A 20678-nucleotide genomic window follows, 5' to 3' on the forward strand; every position below is an offset into this window, starting at 1 on the left:
TTGTAGCAGAAGTTCGAGGAAGAAGAAGGAAGAGAAGATATGTAAGAAGAGGAGGAGGAGGAGGAGAAGAAGAAGGAGGAATATAAAAAAACAGGGATGCTGGCGATGGAGATGAAAAAGGAGATGAAAAAGGAGGAGGAGGAGGAGAAGAAGAAGGAAGAATAAAAAAAAAACAGGGATGCTGGCGATGGAGATGAAAAAGGAGATGAAAAAGGAGGAGGAGGCGGAGGAGAAAAGGAGAAGCTGGAATATGTATTAGTCATTCACTTTCCAATCCTTTCTCTTATCCAATCAACATGCATTCATTCACTTCCATCCTTCCTCCTTTGTCAAATTCACTCGCCTATTCCTTTATCATCTCACTCCTTTGTCTTTCCTAATCATTCATGCATTGGTTCATTTATATTCCCACTCCTTTGTCCTATCGATTCATTCATTCACTCGCTCATTCATCTGTTTTACTCAGCCATCCATGCTCTGATTCATTTAGCTTGCACTCCTTTGGTTCCTTTATGCGCTCGTCAATGTCATCTGTGAGTGGGTGGTGATTCGGGTCCTTAATCTGTTCACGGGCAAAGGAATGAAAGGAAATAGGGAAGGGAAATGCAAAGAAGGGGAAGAGAATGGGGAGAGAAAATGAAGGGGGGAAAAGGGAAAAGAGGAGAAGAAAGAGAGGATGAAGAGTAAGATGAGGAGAGGAAGGAGAAAACGAGGAGAGGAGAAGGAAAGGAAGGGGGAGGAGGAAGACGAGGAGAGAAGAAAGAGGAGGGAAGAAAGGGAGGAAAATGAGGAGGGAAGAGAGTAAACACACACACACACACACACACACACACACACACACACACACACACACACACACACACACACACACATCCATTTTCACTCTATCAGACATGTCACTCGCACTCTCTCTCTCTCTCTCTCTCTCTTATCATTTTTCTATCCTCCTCTTTCTCTCTTTTGTCATTATTTTCCTTTCTTTTCCCTTTTCACTAATTTCTGCTTTCGATCTCTTTATTTTTTTCTGTTCTTTATCTCCTTCCATCTTTTCTCAATCTTTTTTACTTCATCTATTTATCCGCTTTACTCTTTTCCCTTCCTCATTTTCCTCTCAAGCTCTTCTCCCTTTCTTTACTCTGTCTTTTTCCTTCTCCTTGTCTTCTCCCTTTTCCTCTCCTCTCCCTTCCTCTTACTTACCCACCCACTCAATCCCTCCCTTTTACTTACACTCCCCTTTCCTCTTCTCCATTCCCCGTTCTTCCTCGCTTCAAACCCTCGTCTTTAATCTTCCCCATCATCATCAACCATCATCAACGCCTCTCAGTGTGGTCTGATTTTCTATGTAAATCTATGTAAATCTATGTAAATCCCCCTTTTACACTCCCCTTCCCTTTATATGCCCACCACTTAACCCTTTTTTCCCCCCCTTCCAGAGCGGGATGGAAGTGGGCGTGGCCTCGTACACTTCGGGCAGGCCCATGGCGGGGTCCCCGGATCGAGGGCGTGGCGGCCCCCCTAGGACCAACCTGCACGTGGAGTTCGCGCCGATCGGAGAGGTGAAGGAGCGGAAAGAGAAGTACCTGACGGCCAAGTACGGCGCCCACCAGATGTCGCTCATCCGCAAGAGGCTCAACGTGGAGATGTGGATGTTCGACCAGCTGCAGTCTCTCTACCCGGCGCCGGTGGGTGGATGAGAGTGGATGAAAGGGGTGGGAATAGAAGGGGGGTGGGTGAGGACTGAGGAGGAGAGAAAAGTGAGGGTAAAGCGCTGGGGAGGGAGGTGAAGAGCGAGGAGAACGAAAGAACTGGATGAAAGGGAACTGGATTAAGAGGAGGGGAAAGAGAGGTGAATGGCTATGGAAAGGATGTGGAAGAAAGGGAAAGAAATAGATGAAAAGGGTCGGTGGAAGGGAGTTAAAAAGGAGAGGAAAAGGGAGAAGGAAGATGTGGGGAAAGGGATGGAAAGGAAGGGAGGTAGACAGCGGTGAGAGAAAGAAGTAGATGGGGGTGAAATAGATGGTCGAGTGTGTAGAAGATAGAGGGAATGATGGATGTATGGGCGTATGGATGTGAATGAATATATGTATGTATGTATATGTTTCATGGCTGGATATATTCTGCATTGGACTTCTTGCAGACAGACTCCTTATGTTTCCTGTTAATGTGTCCTGTTTCCTGATGGGTTGACCGGCTGACTTGGTGGGCGTGCGTGTGTGTGTGTGTGTGTGTGTGTGTGTGTCCGTCGGAAGTGTAGGCGGGGAGTGAGTGAAGCAACGTGCCCCCGGGTGTGTGTTCCCCGTTAGTTAGTGTCTGATTGCGTGTAACAGCGTTTTTTTTTTTTTTTTTTTTTTTATTTTTTTTTATTTTTTTATAACGCCTGTAGCACCGGTAGGCTCTCTTGAGGGGAGTGGATGGAAGTCGGCCCCAGTCCGTCATGGCGCAGGCAAGTGTTTATAGTGGCGCCATCTTCTCTTGGCTCATGCTGCCCCCCGGAACTCCTTCTTGATTCACTTGGACGGTTTCCTCTAGAGTCCGGGTTGATGGGTGGTCTTCAGGACAACATGTGGGTAGTTTTAAGCCACTCGGCGGTGACTGAAAAATCCGAGGTGGTAGCGTGGGGACTCGAATCCGCGTCGTCCATCACGCGGCGAATGTGGGCCCATCACGCTACCACTCAGCCACCGCCTACCCTATGCGTGGCCTAAACTTTCCGGTTAACTGCTTGGCTGGCTGACTGTCTGACTCTGCTTTTCCTAAACTCTGCAACTGGTTCACTGTCAGGTTCGCAACTGGTTCACTGTCTGGTTCGCAACTGGTTCACTGTCTGGTTCGCAACTGGTTCACTGTCTGGTTCGCAACTGGTTCACTGTCTGGTTCGCAACTGGTTCACTGTCTGGTTCGCAACTGGTTCACTGTCTGGTTCGCAACTGGTTCACTGTCTGGTTCGCAACTGGTTCACTGTCTGGTTCGCAACTGTTTCACTGTCTGGTTCGCAACTGGTTCACTGTCTGGTTCGCAACTGGTTAACTGTCTGGTTCGCAACTGGTTAACTGTCTGGTTCGAAACTGATTCACTGTCTGGTTCGCAACTGTTTCACTGTCTGGTTCGCAACTGGTTCACTGTCTGGTTCGCAACTGGTTCACTGTCTGGTTCGCAACTGGTTCACTGTCTGGTTCGCAACTGGTTCACTGTCTGGTTCGCAACTGGTTCACTGTCTGGTTCGCAACTGGTTCACTGTCTGGTTCGAAACTGGTTCACTGTCTGGCTCGAAACTGGTTCACTGTCTGGTTCGCAAATGATTTACTGTCTGCTTCGTCTGTCTGACTCAGCACTACCAAAGCTGTCTGGTTTCCTGGTCCTGTTTGTTATGTCTGACTTTCCAACTTTCTGGCGGCCTGTCTGGTTATCTCCCTCGCTCTCGGTCGCTCCGGTTGTCTGGCCTCGCTTCCGTATGTATATATATATGTGTGTGGGTATACGTGGCTGTATTCGTGTATGCTTCGGAAGATATGAGTTACAGTTTCCTTCCTGCGACCCTTGCCAGTAAAGAGACTCTGGAGGCAGGAAAGTGGATTCAAGGGAGGAGAGAGAGGAAGGGAAGGCGAAGGGACAGGGAGGAGAGGAGAACAGGAAAGGGAGGAAGAGGAGGATGGAGAGGAAGGAGGACTGAAGGAAGAAGAGAGAGGGAGGAAGAGGAAAGTGAGGGATGGGAAGAGGAGAACAGGAAAGGGAGGAAGAGGAGGATGGAGAGGAAGGAACTTGGAGGAAAGGAAGGAGAACTGGAGGAAGATATGAATGAGGAGGAGAAGGAGGAAGAAGGGAAGACAGAAATGACAGGAAGGTCGATAAAGTGAAGAAAGGAAGGAGATGAGGAGAAAGGAAAGGCAACGTAGAAGGGCTTTCAGAATTATTATTATTATTATCTCTCTCTCTCTCTCTCTCTCTCTCTCTCTCTCTCTCTCTCTCGTCAGTGTTGTCAATTTTAGTTACCACGTTGAAAAATGAGGAAGAAAAAGACCAAAAAAGTGGGTCTGTTGTCAGTTTCCTTGTCTTGAAACTTGACTGTTCCCTAAATATTTCTTTCCTTGTCCTCCCGGGGGCTTCGTGGTGCAGTGGTTAGCACACTCGGCTCACAATCGAGAGAGCCCGGGTTCGATTTCCGGGCGGAGTGGAAAAATTGGGGCGGCTTTTCCGATACCCTACGCCCCTGTCCACCCAGCAGTGAATGAGTACCAGGTATTAATCGGGGGTTGTGTCCCGTCTCCTGGGGTCTGTTCCCTTTTCCTATAATTCCTTTCCCCTCCTGTCTCTCTCCGGCATATGACCACAGATTCTAACTTTCCTCCTCCTCCTCTTTGTTTCCTGACCTACCCCACTATTTCCTCCACTCTTTCCTCCTTTCTAAATGTGCTTCTTCTCTCTTGATTTTTCCCGAGTCGCATCTCTCTTTTCCTCCTCTCTCCTCGCTCCCTGATGTCTTCCCCGCTGTTCTTCCTTCTCGTTTCCTGACCGCCTTTGTCTCCTCCTCCTTCTGCTTCTCCTTGGCACAGCTCCAGTGGGTGTCAGGTGTCGTCCCTCAGTCGCTAATGGACCCGAAACGAGGTACGATTTTAATGACTCCCATTTTGCCGGCACCGAAGACGAAGGTTGAGAGTTGCAGGATCTTGTACCAGAGACTAGGAGCCGATTTCACAGTCCAACACAGTGTCTTCGTAACAGCCCGAACCAAACTATAGAATCCCATACAATCCAAAATGGTGAGGTCTTCGATGCCACACTAAATACACAAGACTTTTCCTGTATAGTTTCATCAAATTTGTGAACTTAAATATAAACACCAGACACTATACAGGGAAATTTAGAAGGCTCTGGTATTGGTTTGGGAGCTTACTAACCGATCATGGGGAACTGTGAAACTGGCCCTGGATATAGACTGTAGGACTCGTTTTAGGAATGCTGGAGGGGTGGCCAAGGAGATTTGACCATATCCTTGTAAGCACTCGTTAGAGGATCCTTCAGACTTTTTTTAGGAGTGCTGAGTTCTTTGCAACTGCTCATACGAAGTAACAAAGACAATAATGAAAAAATGTATGCATAATGATGAAAAAGGACTGATATAATAGAGTAATAGCATATATCTAGGAGAATACAAACACTGAATGAAAACTGAAGCAAGCATAATGGTAGACTTAATTAAACCCTGTAGCTCAACCAGGCCGTGTGTGGAACTTTGAAGTCGATAATTACATGAATAACAAATTAATGAAAGGGGTCAGAAGTAAGTTGAAGGACTAGCTGGTATTAATTTGACAGGAAAAGTAAAGAATATTAAAAAGAGAGAGAGAGAGAGAGAGAGAGAGAGAGAGAGAGAGAGAGAGAGAGAGAGAGAGAGAGAGAGAGAGAGAGAGAGAGAGAGAGAGAGAGAGAGAGAGAGAGAGAGAGAGAGAGAGAGAGAGAGAGAGAGAGAGAGAGAGAGAGAGGACGACTGGGAAAGGGAAGGGGAAAAAGGGAGGGGATGAAAAGGGAGAAGGAAGGGAAGGACATGAGTAGAAGTGAAAGGAGAGAAAGAGAGAGAGAAAAGGAGAGGAGAAGAGAGGGAAAGAGGAGAGAAAAGGAGAGAAGAGGAAAGAAAGGGAGAGAAACGGAGAGGAGAAGAGAAGAGAAAAGGAGAAAGAAAAAGAGGAAGAGAAAGGGAGGAAGAGAAGAGAAGAGAAGAGAAAGAGAAAAAGAGAGAAAGGGAAAGAGAAAGACAGAGCAAACAACAGCAAGAGAGGAAGGGAAGGGCTGACAGGAGTGCATGTGTGAGTGAAGTGGGTGCGTGTTGATTTTAACACTCCCAGCGCATGACCAAGAGCAGGGGCCGAGGTGAAGGAGAACGAGAGAAGGGAGCAAACGGGGACAGCGAACTGGCAGGAGCGAGGGGACCAGATAGGGAAGGGAAAGTGAATTAGGAGACAAGAAGAGAGAAAAAGCAGGGAGAACGAGGATGTGGGGAAAGGGGTAGAGAGGAATGGAAGTGTTTAGCGAGGATAGAAAAGAGAGGCGATTAAAGAGAACTAGATAAGGAGAAGAAAGGAAGGTTGAAGGAAGATGTAGTGGAAGGGATGTGGATAGCGGAAAGAAAGGGAAAATACAGATGGAAAGAAGAAGGGCAGAAAGTGAGGCAGTTAGGAGGAAGAGTTGCAGGAATGAAAGGAATATAGAGAAGGGTACAGAAGTGAGCGAGTTACGAGACAGTGATGAGACTTAAAGGAATGAGGAGAAGGGAGAGAAAGGTATGATAGGAAGAGGGAATTGACAGACTAGGAAGGGAAGGCAAGGAGTGAGTAAGTTAGTTGGCAGAGTGACCGGGAATATAAAGGAGGAGGAAGAGGAGAAGGATAAAAGAAAAAGAGAAAAGTCCAGAGAGGAAAGAAGAAAAATAAAGACAAAAAGAGACGAATGAAGGATGAAAAAGAGAAGGAAAAGGAAGAAAATTAAGGAGGAGATTAATGTGACAGAATAGGGAAGGAGGGAGAGCAAAAATTTAGGAGGTTTGTAGGAAGAGTGACAGAAATTAGAGGAATATAAAGGAGAAGGAGGAGGAAAAGAAGGATTTGTCAGGAAGAAGGAGATAAGAGGGGACAGAGGAGGAAGCGAGGGCAAGAAATGAAGTTAAAAAGCAAAGTAACTGGAATTAAAAGAATGAGAAAGAGAAAAAGAAGAAGAAGGATATGATAGGAAGAGGAAGATAAGAGGGGACAGAGGAGGAAGCGAGGGCAAGAAATGAAGTTAGAAAGCAAAGTAACTGGATTTAAAAGAATGAGAAAGAGAAAAAGAAGAAGAAGGATTTGATAGGAAGAGGAAGATAAGAGGGGACAGAGTAGGGAGCGAGGGCAAGAAATGAAGTTAAAAAGCAAAGTAACTAGAATTAAAAGAATGAGAAAGAGAAAAGAAGAAGAAGGATATGATAGGAAGAGGAAGATAAGAGGGGACAGAGTAGGGAGGGAAGGAGACCAAGAAGTGAGGAAGTAGAGTAAAAGAATGAGGAAGAGGAAAAGGAGGAAAAAGAGAAGATGATAATGATAGAATGAGGGAGATCAAATTACGATAAAAAAGTCCGATTCCATTCACCATTCCACATAAAATCCACATCTCTTTTCCACCATTCCACATAAAATCCACATCTCTTTTCCTTTTCTCCTCTTCTTTCCCTTTTTTCCTCTCCTCTTCCTATTATTTCCTCTTCCTTCCCTCCTCTTCTGTGTTCTCTGGAAGGTGTGAAGAATAGTTAGAACAGAGACCACAAGGAGAGGAAGCATGGTAGGGAAAGGTGAAGGAACGAGAAAGCAAGCAAAGGTACATTTCAGGGATAGGCAAGACAGTAGGCAGTGGGGGGAGGAAGGGACAGGAAGGTAGAAGCTAGACACATAAAGGAGACACACCCAAGCACCTGCCAGACACAAAATAAAGTATGTATGATTTTAAAGGAGGTATCAGGGAGAGGAAGTACAGGAAAGTGTGAGGGATGATTAGAAGAGGAAGCAGAGAGGTGAGGCAGAAGAGGATGATAAAGCTAAACAAGCATAGAGAGGAAATATCTAACCACTTGCAAGACACAGAATGAATTAAGGTCTTAGAGGAGGTAGTACAAGGTAGAGGAGGTTTAGGAGCAGTGAGTAGCGGGCTCTTTCACATTTGTTACCTTTTTTTATGCCCTTGAACTGACTCCTCTGCTGTAAAGAAAAGAAAAAAAAGAGTTAGTATGTGAAGTGTGAAGGATGTCTAGAAAAATAGGTAGGTAGATGAGCAGGGAGAGAAAGATAGAAACTAGACAGGACTGAAAAGGAGAATTACCCGAGCGCACGCAATAGACGGAATAATTTTTGGGTTTTAATTAATATGGCTTAGTGTGAGCAGAGGGAGTAAGCACAGGTGTGAGAGACGGTTAAGAGGCAGAAAAGTGATATGGGAGAGTTAGATTGAAGCTCGACAGAAACATAAAGGAGAAATACCCAAGCACATGCCAGGCACAGAGTAAAGTATGATTTTAAAGGAGGCAGTGGGTAGACAGAGAAGAAGAAGAGAAGATGGCGCCACTATAAACACTTGCCTGCGCCATGATGGGCTGGGGCCGAACACCATCCAGGCCCCTCAAGCAAACCTACCAGCGCTATGGGCGTAGACGTTAAAAAAAAAAAAAAAAAATCAAATCAAAAGTGTAAAGGATGATTAGTATAGAAGGAAGCAGCGAGGTGAGCAGGGAAAGATTGAAGCGAGACAGAAATATAAAGGAGAAATACCCAGATACATGCCAGACACAGAGTAAAGTATGATTTTAATGGAGGCAGCGGGTAGACAAAGCAATTAAAAGTGTGAGGGATTGATTAGTGTAGGAGGAAGCGGTGAGGCGAGCAGGGAAAGATTGAAGCGAGACAGAAATATAAAGGAGAAACACCCAAGCACATGCCAGGCACAGAATGAAGTACAGTTTAAAGGAGGTAGTGGGAAGGAGTGAGTGTGAGGGATGACTTGAGCAAGGGGACAGAGAGGTGAGCAGGAGAGAAAGATTAAAGTTAGGAAGAATTATAGACTAGTACATGTGATACAGCATAAAGTATGGTTTCAATTAAAGGAGATAGAGCATTGAGGGAGTAAGCAAAAATGTGAGATATGGCTAGAACAGGAGGCAGAGAGGTGAGCTGGGAGGGAAAGATTAAAGTTAGGCAGAATTATAGACTAGTACATGTGACACAGCATATAGTATGATTTTAATTAAAGGAGATAGAGCATTGAGGGAGTAAGCAAAAATGTGAGATATGGCTAGAACAGGAGGCAGAGAGGTGAGCTGGGAGGGAAAGATTAAAGTTAGGCAGAATTATAGACTAGTACATGTGATACAGCATGAAGTATGGTTTCAATTAAAGGAGATAGAGCGTTGAGGGAGTAAGCAAAAATGTGAGATATGGCAAGAACAGGAGGCAGAGAGGTGAGCAGGGAGGGAAAGATTAAAGTTAGGCAGAATTATAGACTAGTACATGTGATACAGCATATAGTATGGTTTTAATTAAAGGAGGTAGAGGGTTGAGGGAGTAAGCAAAAATGTGAGATATGGCTAGAACAGGAGGCAGAGAGGTGAGCAGGGAGGGAAAGATTAAAGTTAGGCAGAATTATAGACTAGTACATGTGATACAGCATATAGTATGGTTTTAATTAAAGGAGGTAGAGGGTTGAGGGAGTAAGCAAAAATGTGAGATATGGCAAGAACAGGAGGCAGAGAGGTGAGCTGGGAGGGAAAGATTAAAGTTAGGCAGAATTATAGACCAGTACATGTGACACAGCATATAGTATGGTTTCAATTAAAGGAGGTAGAGGGTTGAGGGAGTAAGCAAAAGTGCGAGGGATGGCAAGAGGAGGAGGCAGAGAGGCGAGCTTGAAGAGGAAAACAGAAAGTACCGTACTAGACATGGAAGTGAAATACCAAAATACAAATGACACGGAATCACATGGGCCATATTTTTAATAATTTTGTCGCCCAAGGTAAGGTAAGGTAAGGCTTTCGTGGTCATTTTGGGCATTTCCAGGGGTAGTTTCTTGACCTTGGTGGTAGTTTGACCCTTCTTCTGTACCATGAATGTGAAAAAACACCTATAAATACCTGATTAATCTCCTTTTCGACCTTTGTAAATAGTTGACATGAGGGGCGGAGGCGTCTAACAATACTGACCATATGGTAATGAAAGAGTAAAGAGGTCCTTTGAAACAGTAACCTTGTCTCACTTTTTATTTAGTTATTTATCTTATTTACTCATTTCATATTGCAATTTTTCTCTAACTTTCTTTCTTATTTCCTAATCCTTGGTCTACTTTTTTGTTTCATGAGTTTATTTCTCTATTGTTTATTTATTTGTTCATTTCTCTATTGCTCCACTCGCTCATTCTCCGTCTTTATGTGTGAGGGGGGCAGTGAGTTGAGCCGGGAGAGTAACATAAACACTAGATAAAATTAAAGGAAAAATACCTAACCATATGCAATAAACGTGATATAACACAATACAGGTACAGTCATATCAAGGAATCCACAACCATTGCCAGTTCCGAGCACTTAAAAGATATACAGTCGACCCTCAAATAGTACGGTTTCCAATAGTTCGGTTTTGGTTTTATACGGATTGTCATGGAAGATTTTTTAGGATTTTTAAATTTCCTGCTTGTCGGGAAATTTAAAAAATCCCAAAAAATCTTCTTAGAAAATCCACGTAAAACCAAAACCTAACTATTGGAAACCGTACTATTTGAGGGATGACTGTATGCATAATCCGAGAACAATATCATGATGAAATAACTACACATGCCATAAAAACAATACCCAAGTTCTTTCCTCGGCCTTTCCTGCCTCTTACAGCAACAAATAACTAACACTTCTAAAACTACATTAAACTGATCATTATACTTTGGCATGTTCCTTTTTTTTTATGTTAACAGTGAGTGCATTTTAGGCATTCTTTGGTTATTTTTCTCTTGCCCTTGACCTGTCTCTCGGACCTTAAAAAATGCTAAAGGAGAGAGTCGGTAACACTTTTCTTCACATTGCAGCAAGAGGGCAAACACGAGGAGAAGGAGCTGGACCTTGACGAGCTCCTGGACGTGGAAGGGGAGCTCAAGAAAAGGAAGTACCTCTGGGACTCCTTGGCCGATTGTAAACAGTCCAAGGATAAAGTGGAGGTGAGTGGCGGAGGCGGTGGCAGTACAAGGGTTTCTTTATTATTGTGTTAAGTTTGCCAGTTTGTACACACCTTCCAATCAGTACTCACAGTTTTTTTTTTATATGTTATGTTTGCTAATTTGTACACACTTTCCAATCAGTACTCACAGGGCTTTTTTTTATATGTTATGTTTGCTAATTTGTACACACCTTCCAATCAGTACTGGGGGGGTCCTTCGTGGTGCAGTGGTTAGTACACTCGGCTCACAACTGAGAGAGCCCGGGTTCGATTCCTGGGCGGAGTGGGAAAATTTGAGCGGCTTTTCTGATACCCTACGCCCCTGTCCACCCAGCAGTGAATGGGTACCAGGTATTAATTGGGGGTTGTGTCCTGTCTCCTGGGGTCTGTTCCCTTCTCCTATAATTCCTTCTTCTTCTGTCTCTCTCTGGCATATGACCACAGATGTTGCGCCGACTAAACGAAACTTTCCAACTTTCCAATCCGTACTCAAAGGGCTTCTTTCTTATATGTTATGTTTTCTAATTAGTACACACACTTTCCAATCAGTATGCACAGGGTCCTCTCTTATATGTTATGTTTGCTAATTTGTACACACACCTTCCAAGGAGTACACATATCAAGAAAGAAATGCTCTGGGAAATTAAGTTGAGGTATGAGAATGAACTGCACGTATTGCGATAATATAATAGTTTGGTTATCGTGCGTTATTTTGACAAGTTAATTTCTGTACCGCACTTCAATTTCCCCGAGTAGTTTTCTTCCTGATGTATGGACCGTGTAATTGTGTCGCTCCCTGCTGAAGTGAGGCAAGCGAAGCAACAAGCACAAGAAAACGAGAAAATTACGATTGAAGTTTGGCGTTCCTGCACTTTTCCGAGGCATGTGTGTGAAATAATATTGACCATAATGCTAAAACGTCTCGGAAATTTTGTTTGAAAAGTTGCCTTAGAAAACGTGAATAGTTGACCGATGCCAGGCAAGCCACATCGCAAGATTGACCCCCATGTCACTTACCTCACTTCAGCAGGGAGCAACACAATTGTTATGGTGGGAATTGGTTGGCGAACACTCCCTGACATGATTACTATGAAGTGCTCGTTTGTTCTCTTCCTTTTAACTCCCATCAGTGTAATTTTCTCCCGTCCTTGGTAGCCGGTCACACACACAGGAATGGAGCTCAATGCATATTTCATCAGCCTAACAGTTCCCTTCTCACAGCAAGGTTACTAGGAAGTGTTTGGGTTCCTGGCCCTTTTATACAGTATGTCACAAGTGTTTCTGAGATATTAAGATTAAAAAATTAAGATTATGTCTATAGAAAGTATTGTGTGTTCTTGACAATGTTGTGGAATCTGTCTAAATCAAAATGAAAGTTTATATCTCAGTCTTGCCCATTTCATCCTCATTCATTTTTTAGCAAGTTCTGTGAATACCGCTGAAAATAGCAAACAAAAAAGTCTGTAGTTGTTGAATCAGCGTAAATAGAACTTTTCTCCTTCTTGTGCACCTGTTCTGTTGTGTTCCGGGAATTCTTTGCCAGATTCCCTGAGAGGCAGCGGCACTGAGTTCATGGCTGTCCCTATAATCCATACCATTTATAAGAAGTGGTATCAGCTGAATTTCCTCTAATCACTTTCTGATCTGCCACTTTGAGAGGCTCACACACTCACTTGTCACTCTCCATTTCCAACAAAATTACATATCACTAGGTTACAAGTAATTGATGCTGGTCCACCTGATGACAAAAGGGAGGCTGTGGCAAAGCTGAGTGGTGGAAAAGCAATGTTTGTAGCTTCAGAGTGGAGCTGCTCTAAGCGGGAGGCACAGTTTTGACTGCCATAAGGCAATCCGGTACCATGTCTCCTGACTGGAAGAGGGTCTGGTCATGCCTATCTGGAAAGAAAATGGGATCATCAGGACTGTAACAACTATCATGATGTTACACTGCAGCATGCTAGGCTTGACTGTCTATTGCTCATACAGACTTATAGCCAACTATTGATGGTGCAGAGACCTGAGCTGTCTGGGTTCATGCCTAGTGACGACAACTGACTATATCCTAGCGTATTGTGTCCTGGTCGAGAGCCAACATGAGTTTTGACAAAAGATACTTGTAGCCTATATCAGCCTCAAGAAGACTTTTGATTCAGTGCATTGTGAGGCACTCTTGGACATCCTTTGGCACCGGTATTCATGCAAGGATTCCTGACCCCTTAACTACCCTCTGCACTAGGAATGAAAGTGCTGCAAAGTATGTATGTCTGTGTGGGGGGGTGGGGGGGCATGTCCACCTTCTTTAACATGAATGTGGGGGTGAGGCAAAACTGTATCCTTGCCATACCACTATTCACTAACTGAGACTGAGTATTAGCCAGAAGTGTGGACCAGGGTCATTGTGGAGGATCTGTTGGCAATAGCAGCATCACTGACCTTGTTTTTGCCAATGATACAGTAATTCTCACTGAGTCACTGCAGATTCTGGTAATGGGTTGTGTGGCACTGCCCAAGAAGGCAAAGACTATGGGACTTCATGTCTCCAGGGCCAAGACCAAGCAAGGTACTAGTGTTTGGAGGCTTATTGGGTGAAACAGTACAGTCTGTTCATGCATGTATCAAGTATATTAAAATCTTGGAAAACTTAAAATGCCTTGATGCCAGAGTGCAGAACAATGGCAGGTCATGGCAAGAAGTTTTATGGCAGATTGGTTTGGTGCACGGTGCTATGGACTCACTCACAGGAGCATGCATTTGGTGGTGTTGATACCTGCAAAGAATAGTCAGATCTTCAAGTTGCTTGTGCTCACTGCCTTATTCGTGCTGTGAGACATGGACAATAAATAAAGGGGCACATTGATGTCTTTGGTAAAAAGTGTCTACACAGAAATATGAGATTTTGCTGACTTGGTGTCAAATTCAGTGGTTACTCTGTGAGACTGATTCAAAACCTATTACCTGCATAGTTTGTGAACACCAACTCTGGCTACACAGGCATATGAAAATTGCAGCAAAACACTTTTATAGAAACACATAAGAAGGGGTAATTCATTTTGGCATTTTCTATTTTAATCTAAAGCAAAAAAAAAAAAAAAAACATTTGATGGGCATTTCTAAAATATTTTTAGCCTATATCCGTCTCCTTTGTCATAAAAAAAAGACGTTGGTATTCTGTATCCAGAAATGCAGTTACATCATTTACATCTTTCCTTCTAACACTGTCCCTTGTCTTCCAGAAATTCATCAATGAGTTATTGGAGCGAGCAACAACCCTGTAAGGACATAGGTATCTAAGTTGTGTGTGTCCTGTGTGCGTGTGGCTCCACCAAGATACTTATTGCTGGGTTGGATCGACGGGCAGCCGAGCCTCCAGGGCCACATGTCTGTGCCGAGAGGACAATCAGAGAAACGGATGTTGTTGGAGCTGACCCAGGAAGGAACGAGAACAAGACAGAGTGAGCGAGAGCACGATTGAGAGCAGCAGCCACAGCCACCAGTGTACGCAGTGTCCTTGTTATCTCACTGTGATGTTGCTGCGACACTTGTCGGGGAAGAATCTGCCGGCTCCCACACCTCCCCTCAGTGCCGGAGCCGATTAACAAGAGTGAAACGTTAAGAATTTCCGTTCAACAGCTGGATCATTGATGCTTTGTAGTGCTTGTTGTGTGATGAAGGTGTTTTGTATCTTGGGTGCAACTGTGTGTTTGCTCATTCAGTGGCAGTCATTTGTTCCAGCGCCAGGCATAGATCACGAGGAGCCGTCGGTGAATGGATTTTTAAGTGTAATACTTTTCTATTTTTCCATTAACTTGTAACAATCAGTTAATTAAAATTTTTGGCCTGTCCATATATGTATTATCATCAAAATGTTAGTGTAGAGCAGGTGGTGTAGGCTGGTGAATATGAAATATATATAGATTATATAGCTAGAATATGTAGCTAGTCTCTGGCATTAACTGAGAATGTTGGTTTTACTAATCTCTGTTATAACAAAAGCTAACATACACTTCCATACCATTTGGAACATTTATTAATAAATAATTATTGTAAGATCATGAAAACCAAATAGTGCTAATCCTAGCACTCATTTTGCAGGTATTTATGACTAATTATGGACAGTAATTTAGTTTTTTAGGTTTTGATGAATTTTGTACAAATATATTATTTAAATGTATGCATTTCAGACAAAAGAATCGTGGTTCAAACATGCATAAATCATCCAAGAGCCTGGCTGGCCTCCCTGGCAACTTAGTACAAGAACAGATTGTGTAATGTTTCATATTAGTTCATTAATAGTCTTCCTTAGTTAATAGGCTGGTGTAACTTCAGCTAATTTTACTTCTTTTATAATCTTCGCTCCAGCATTGTTACTTAATGGCCTAAAGAGTCTTGAGTTTTCATTTCCTGAATAGCAGGCAACAACCTCTCACTGTATGCTTTTTAATGACATAAATTATACTTCTAAATCATATCAGTCTCAGCTCTAGACCTCTTGTTTCCTGTAATGGTAGCATTCTTCTCTCTAGACATTACACTCTAGAATAGTTTTCTCTCTTGAGTTGCAACTAGACGAGGCGTAGCTCCCTCCCAGGCCAGGCCGGGCCGCTGTGGGTCTTGGCCGCCCGCTCAGCGAGTAGCCCCGTAGGAGGCTTTGAGCATCAGCAGTTTAGGAACATACTGTAGCTAGCAAAAACCTCCATTAATTGTCTTTTTCATGTTCATGACTCAAAGAATGACAGCAAGTAGACAGTTCCAATGAATGATCAAAATTTTTTTAAAGTGTTGCAGACTAAAGATTGGAAGTGAAATCATATCAAAATGTATTTTGAGACTTGAGATGTCAATGTAGTCACTCTTGTGCTTCTGTTTTATACATGACTGAAAAAGCAGCTTTATTGACATTACCTATAAGTCTCAGAATGGATCATGTTACATAGCAGCTTGTCTCTCATCTGGGCCTCAGTATCCCAGGCAGGAATGCTGAAACCACTGTGGGTAGGCCCTACAACCCCTCATGCCACCCACGGCACTCAGGCACCTTCCTCTCGCAGCCTCAGGCCAAGACGCTGGACTGAGGGATGTGAGGCAGGCAGAGCCATGTCTCGGGGCCAGTCTGCTGAAGTGTATGTAAGATTTACAGTACGTATGTAGTATTTTCCAATAAATTATATGGTGGACGGTCATGAGTAATGGCTCTCAGCAGCAAGCCTTTCCCAGTCCAGCGTGTGAGCCGGGGCGAGCAAGGCGAAGGCATGTGAAGCCAGGGGTGTGAGGGCCAAGTGCTGGAGGCTCACTCTACTTTGTTTCATCAAGAGTATTCATTGTCTTTCTGTAAGGAGTATATAAGTATATAAATGTATATCAGGCTAGATGTGAAGTACTAATACTTTTGTTATGTAAACACTTGACCTGACGTAACAGACTGTTAGTTTAAGGGTGTCATTCCTGTGTTTGCTTCAAGCGACTTCAGTGGTTCTAGATTTCCCTTCAGTTTCATTTTGAATATAAAATTATTCAGTTGTTTTTTGCAGTGTGTTCTTTAGTGAAAAATTCTAATTTGTTTTATGGGTAAATTAATTTTATGAAATATGTTTTGTTGTTGTGAAATATAGTGACAATAACTGTCAATAAATGTGACAATAGAGATATACTCGTATGAAGCTGACTTGTGTGAGACCAAATTTTTACCTTTCTGGTTTGATAGCACAAATTTCCTGAACCCTCCTGGCAGTGAGTGGAGCCAGAGGTGTGCTGAACAGTGTTAATTAATGGTGATGTCCGGCCCAAGGTTTGAGAGACAATAAATCTAAATAAACATCTGATATTTTTTTCTGTGATTATATTCATTGCCTTAACTAGATAGCCAGTGGTTTGGGGGTGGCAACAGCAGGTTGTTTAACCCGGTAGCATCAACGGGCCAAATTTATGGCTTTACCGTGAAGCAGCGACGGGCCAAATTTGTGCCATGATTTTAACCCCCGAAAATAGATGATACATAAACTGATCACAAATACTTTGATATATATTATGAAATGGTTTGTATGAGGGATGATTTTTTCTCATTTCTCTCGCTTGGAGGGACCATTAAGAATCATGATCCCCGCTGCTACCGGGTTAAACAATTTAGCTCCACTCTGTCCGGGTGATCAAGGGGGAGGTCTTACCATAACTTTCGACAAGGGAGGAATTAAGGGGGCCTGTCACATCATATTTAAACAAGCACCTCTTTTCTTATGGGGGAATGGGATGTAGTCTCATTATGTGTAGAGACGCTCCATTTTTTTACGGGTCATTAGAGAAGTTGCATATTGGAGGAGTAGATTGAGAAGTGTGCTCTGCTGAGGTGTTAGTCAGGCCGAGGATCAGTAGTGAGGGTGAGTATGAGGGATGTCTGAAAGGAATGAAAGAGGCTAATGAGCATTGCAGAGAGCTGAGAGAGAGAAAAAGGCATGGAGGTAAAGAAGCAGAAGGTGGATATCAATGCATGGGCAACATATGAGACAACAGTGACAGATGGGCAGCATATGAGACAACAGTGACAGACGGGCAGCATATGAGACAACAGTGACAGATAGCAGAAAACCATAAATGCAAACGTTCAAGTGTGAGAAGTATGATCCAGTCCCCTAAGAGGAAAGGGGATTGAGGGTGGTACAGGTTTATTAGGAGAGGTGATGTCAGACACTGAAATCTTAACACAGACAAGGAAAAGATCAGTCTATTAAAGAGTTTTGTGAATATAGTGGAAGTGCAGGTGAGATGTTTGAAGTGTAATACTGAAGAGGAAGGATTGGAGTTGCATGAAAGGATCAGAGGGGAGGAAGTCAAGAAGTCTGTGAAGGGGGGAGCAGGACTGGATGATATCCCTTATGACTGGTGCGTTTGTTCGTGTGGTTTGTGTTGACCATTAATATACAAGAGCTTCTCAGGAATGCCTCTCAAGCTTGCTAACAGTTGTGTGTGCCGGTGACTCAAAATGTTGTCTTAAGGTAATGGACGAGCCTCTAATACCCTCTATATATTCTTCCAAATATGTCGAGGCCTTTCTGGCATAGGCTCCCGTGGGTCCTTTCCTCCCCTCTTCTCTGCCACACAGCCCCAACATCTATCTCTTCCTCTCATATGTAAGCTATAGGTAACATATGAGAGGAGATAATAGGTGTTGGGACTGTGTGGCAAAGCAGAGGGGAGAAAATGGACCCCCTGGAGCCAACGCCAAAACAGACTCGACAAATTGGTTTCACTATAGACCAGCTGACTCAGGCGGGGAGGAATAAAAGAAACTAACATGAACATAGAAGTGAAACCCAGGGAAGAGGAAAGAACAGGATAAATCGCTCGATGGAAAATACATGATACTATAGACCGTTTCATTCCGCCTGTCCACTCGTGAACGTTGATGTGGCACCTGCGCATCGTTAGTTCGTGATTGCGTGAAGATGAACTTATATTTTCAGTGATATATTTAAATGTTCGTTTATACAAAAAGGTCTTTTTATATGAACCAACAACTTACCATACAACTTGATACAAGCCCACGAAAGAACAATTTGTATAGCATATAGTATAGTCTGATCATGCTTGAACGATTCATAGCTTTTCAGATACCCATATTTCATTTCATTCAGGTACATAAAGTGACATCCAACTCTGGAAGTGTCTATATGCAAGGAATTTTGATGTGCTGCATGTAAACAGCACGGGTAGCCTAATATTCTAACAGCACGGGTAGCCTAATATTCTAAATAGCCTATCATCGCATTCAACAGTTATTTACTATTTCATGTTATTTCGATTAATAATCACTATTTTCTTGCAGTAAATTATTAAGATATCCTTTACATGTGGTTACAGAGCCAGATGTCTTTTAATATACCTGAAATGAGCTATTAATCAATGAATTTGAAAAACCGTAGATCGTTCGAGCATGATGTGACTGATATTTAATACAAGTTTGTCTTTTCCTGTGCATGTATGTTAGATTACCGATGCATATGACTGAGTTGTTTTTGTACACATAAATATTCAAATATATTAATGAAAAATAAGCTTGAATATCTATCACAACAGTTGATTTTCACGTATGTTCACGAACTAGAAAATGCGCAGGTGCCACATCAACCAAACCTCCCGCTTTGTTGGACAGACGGAATGAAACGGACTAGAACTTCCTATTTAAAGGCTCAAGGGAACAACAATTAACCAAGAACAGAGGAAACTTTGCCGCAATTAAGGAATACACAATGGAAGCCGGTACAAGGATTATCCAACACCTGCTTGGCTCCTGCTGAACTTGACATCCCACTGAAGAATGCGATGATTGCTTGATAGTTTATTGTTACAAGTAAAACAACAAAGGAGGAGGAGCATGCCATCCCAACCCCCAGGAGAGTATATCACTGGACTGCTGGTGAGTACAGTACGTATGTTGGTTAAGACTGTGAGCTTAACTAATGTGCTAAGATCTCCCTACCTTACGAAGTACTCTTGTCATGTAATTTGTCTCTTTAAGTTCTGTCAACCTTCAAAGCCTCTCGGAAAACTGTAAGAAAGAGTGCAAAGTAGGAGGCGAGATATTAGCGGATGAATAAAACCAGTCTTTACTCGTATATTAATAATTCACAGTATTTATCAATAAAGGATGTTTGTTCTCTCGTCCAACCTTTTTGAGGGGGTTGATGGGAATTGGAAAGTAACCTCCCCATAACTTTTTTTTTTATATATATTGTTTTCAGACTTGTTCAGTTATTCCTAAAATGGTCAAGCATGTTTTTAGGAACTCAACATATATGAATATTAAAATCGCCGATAACCAACTCCTCGAAATAGTGACCTAACCTCCCCCAGAAAGTAACCTAACCTTAGCAAAAGAAGTTTGGTTTGGGTGACTTCATCAGGTCATCCAAACCAGCAAGATAACAAGACATGACTAAGATATTTCATTGCAAGGGAGACTGGTTAATTTAGATAAGAGCCAGCAGTTGCCAAGTATCTTTCCACTTACTTTCCAGCTTAGGAAGCCCAGCTAAGCCCTACCACCCCAGGGGCTACTGTTTGTGTAGGAATAGGTTAGTCATTTATTGGGGTTAGGTTACAAGTTTAATTCATGTGCCAATATTGCTGATTCCCTGGGGCTAAGTTATCTAGTTGGCGGGGTTAGAAGGAGCTGCATAATTGTAGTAGTATTTAGGCGTTGTATTTATGGTTTTATTTTTTTACCTATGTTCACCTTTTGACATGGCATTCCTTCTTATGGCCATGAACAGGTTTGATAATTACATAAGTAAGCTTAATAATCATAAAGCATAAAAGACTTGTATAGGATTATAAAAGATGATAACCACTGTGAAATAATTGTATTAATTGTCAAAATAGTATTTTTTTAAATATAAAAAAAATTAGTAAAAGACTGGAAGTGTACCCGAAAGGTTACAAGGGACATTATTACCAAAATCAAAACTATGAAAGGGGAACAGTTAGGCTGATGGCATTGAACATCATATCACACTTAATGTTAGTATATATGTGTTAAGAAAAAAAAATGATAGAGAAACAAATGAAAACAATTGGTTGGAATATGGACATGCAATGAGGTTTAATTACATGAAACACAATAATAATGTAACTGACAAAGAAAAAGATACAAACCAGATAGTAAAAATATGTCAATGATAGTTTTGGCAAAAAAGCTATAATCATTATGCCCAGTCAATTATATATAATTGATTAGAGAAAATATGGGAAGAGTGGACTTTCAATAATGAAGTTTTTAATTTCAAGTTTAGGCATGCAGAGTAATATATCAAGAACACCAAATCATACACCATCCACTATACATATCAGTGGGTGAAGGTAACACTGTGAATGCTAGAACTGCATAGCAAGAAATGACATGAATGATTTACTGATCAAGGAAGGCTGCCTGTATACACACACACACACACACACACACACACTCAAGGCTTGGGCCCAAGTACT

At 42.6% G+C, this 20678-nt stretch overlaps 1 protein-coding gene across 3 annotated transcripts in view; it reads left to right on the forward strand.

Moving 5' to 3' along the window:
• Positions 1 to 15954, forward strand: part of LOC126989866 (protein phosphatase 1 regulatory subunit 14B-like) — an 86103-nt gene extending 70149 nt beyond the window's left edge. For all 3 annotated transcript variants that reach the window (XM_050848491.1, XM_050848489.1, XM_050848490.1), the window contains 3 exons: positions 1434 to 1682; positions 10576 to 10704; positions 13937 to 15954. In XM_050848491.1, the coding sequence (XP_050704448.1) occupies positions 1434 to 1682; positions 10576 to 10704; positions 13937 to 13978 (420 nt within the window). In that variant the 3' untranslated portion in view covers positions 13979 to 15954. The remainder of the gene's footprint in view (positions 1 to 1433; positions 1683 to 10575; positions 10705 to 13936) is intronic.
• Positions 15955 to 20678: the final 4724 nt, after the last annotated feature.

The sequence above is a fragment of the Eriocheir sinensis genome, unplaced genomic scaffold, assembly GCF_024679095.1.
Source record: "Eriocheir sinensis breed Jianghai 21 unplaced genomic scaffold, ASM2467909v1 Scaffold135, whole genome shotgun sequence".
NCBI lineage: Eukaryota > Metazoa > Arthropoda > Malacostraca > Decapoda > Varunidae > Eriocheir > Eriocheir sinensis.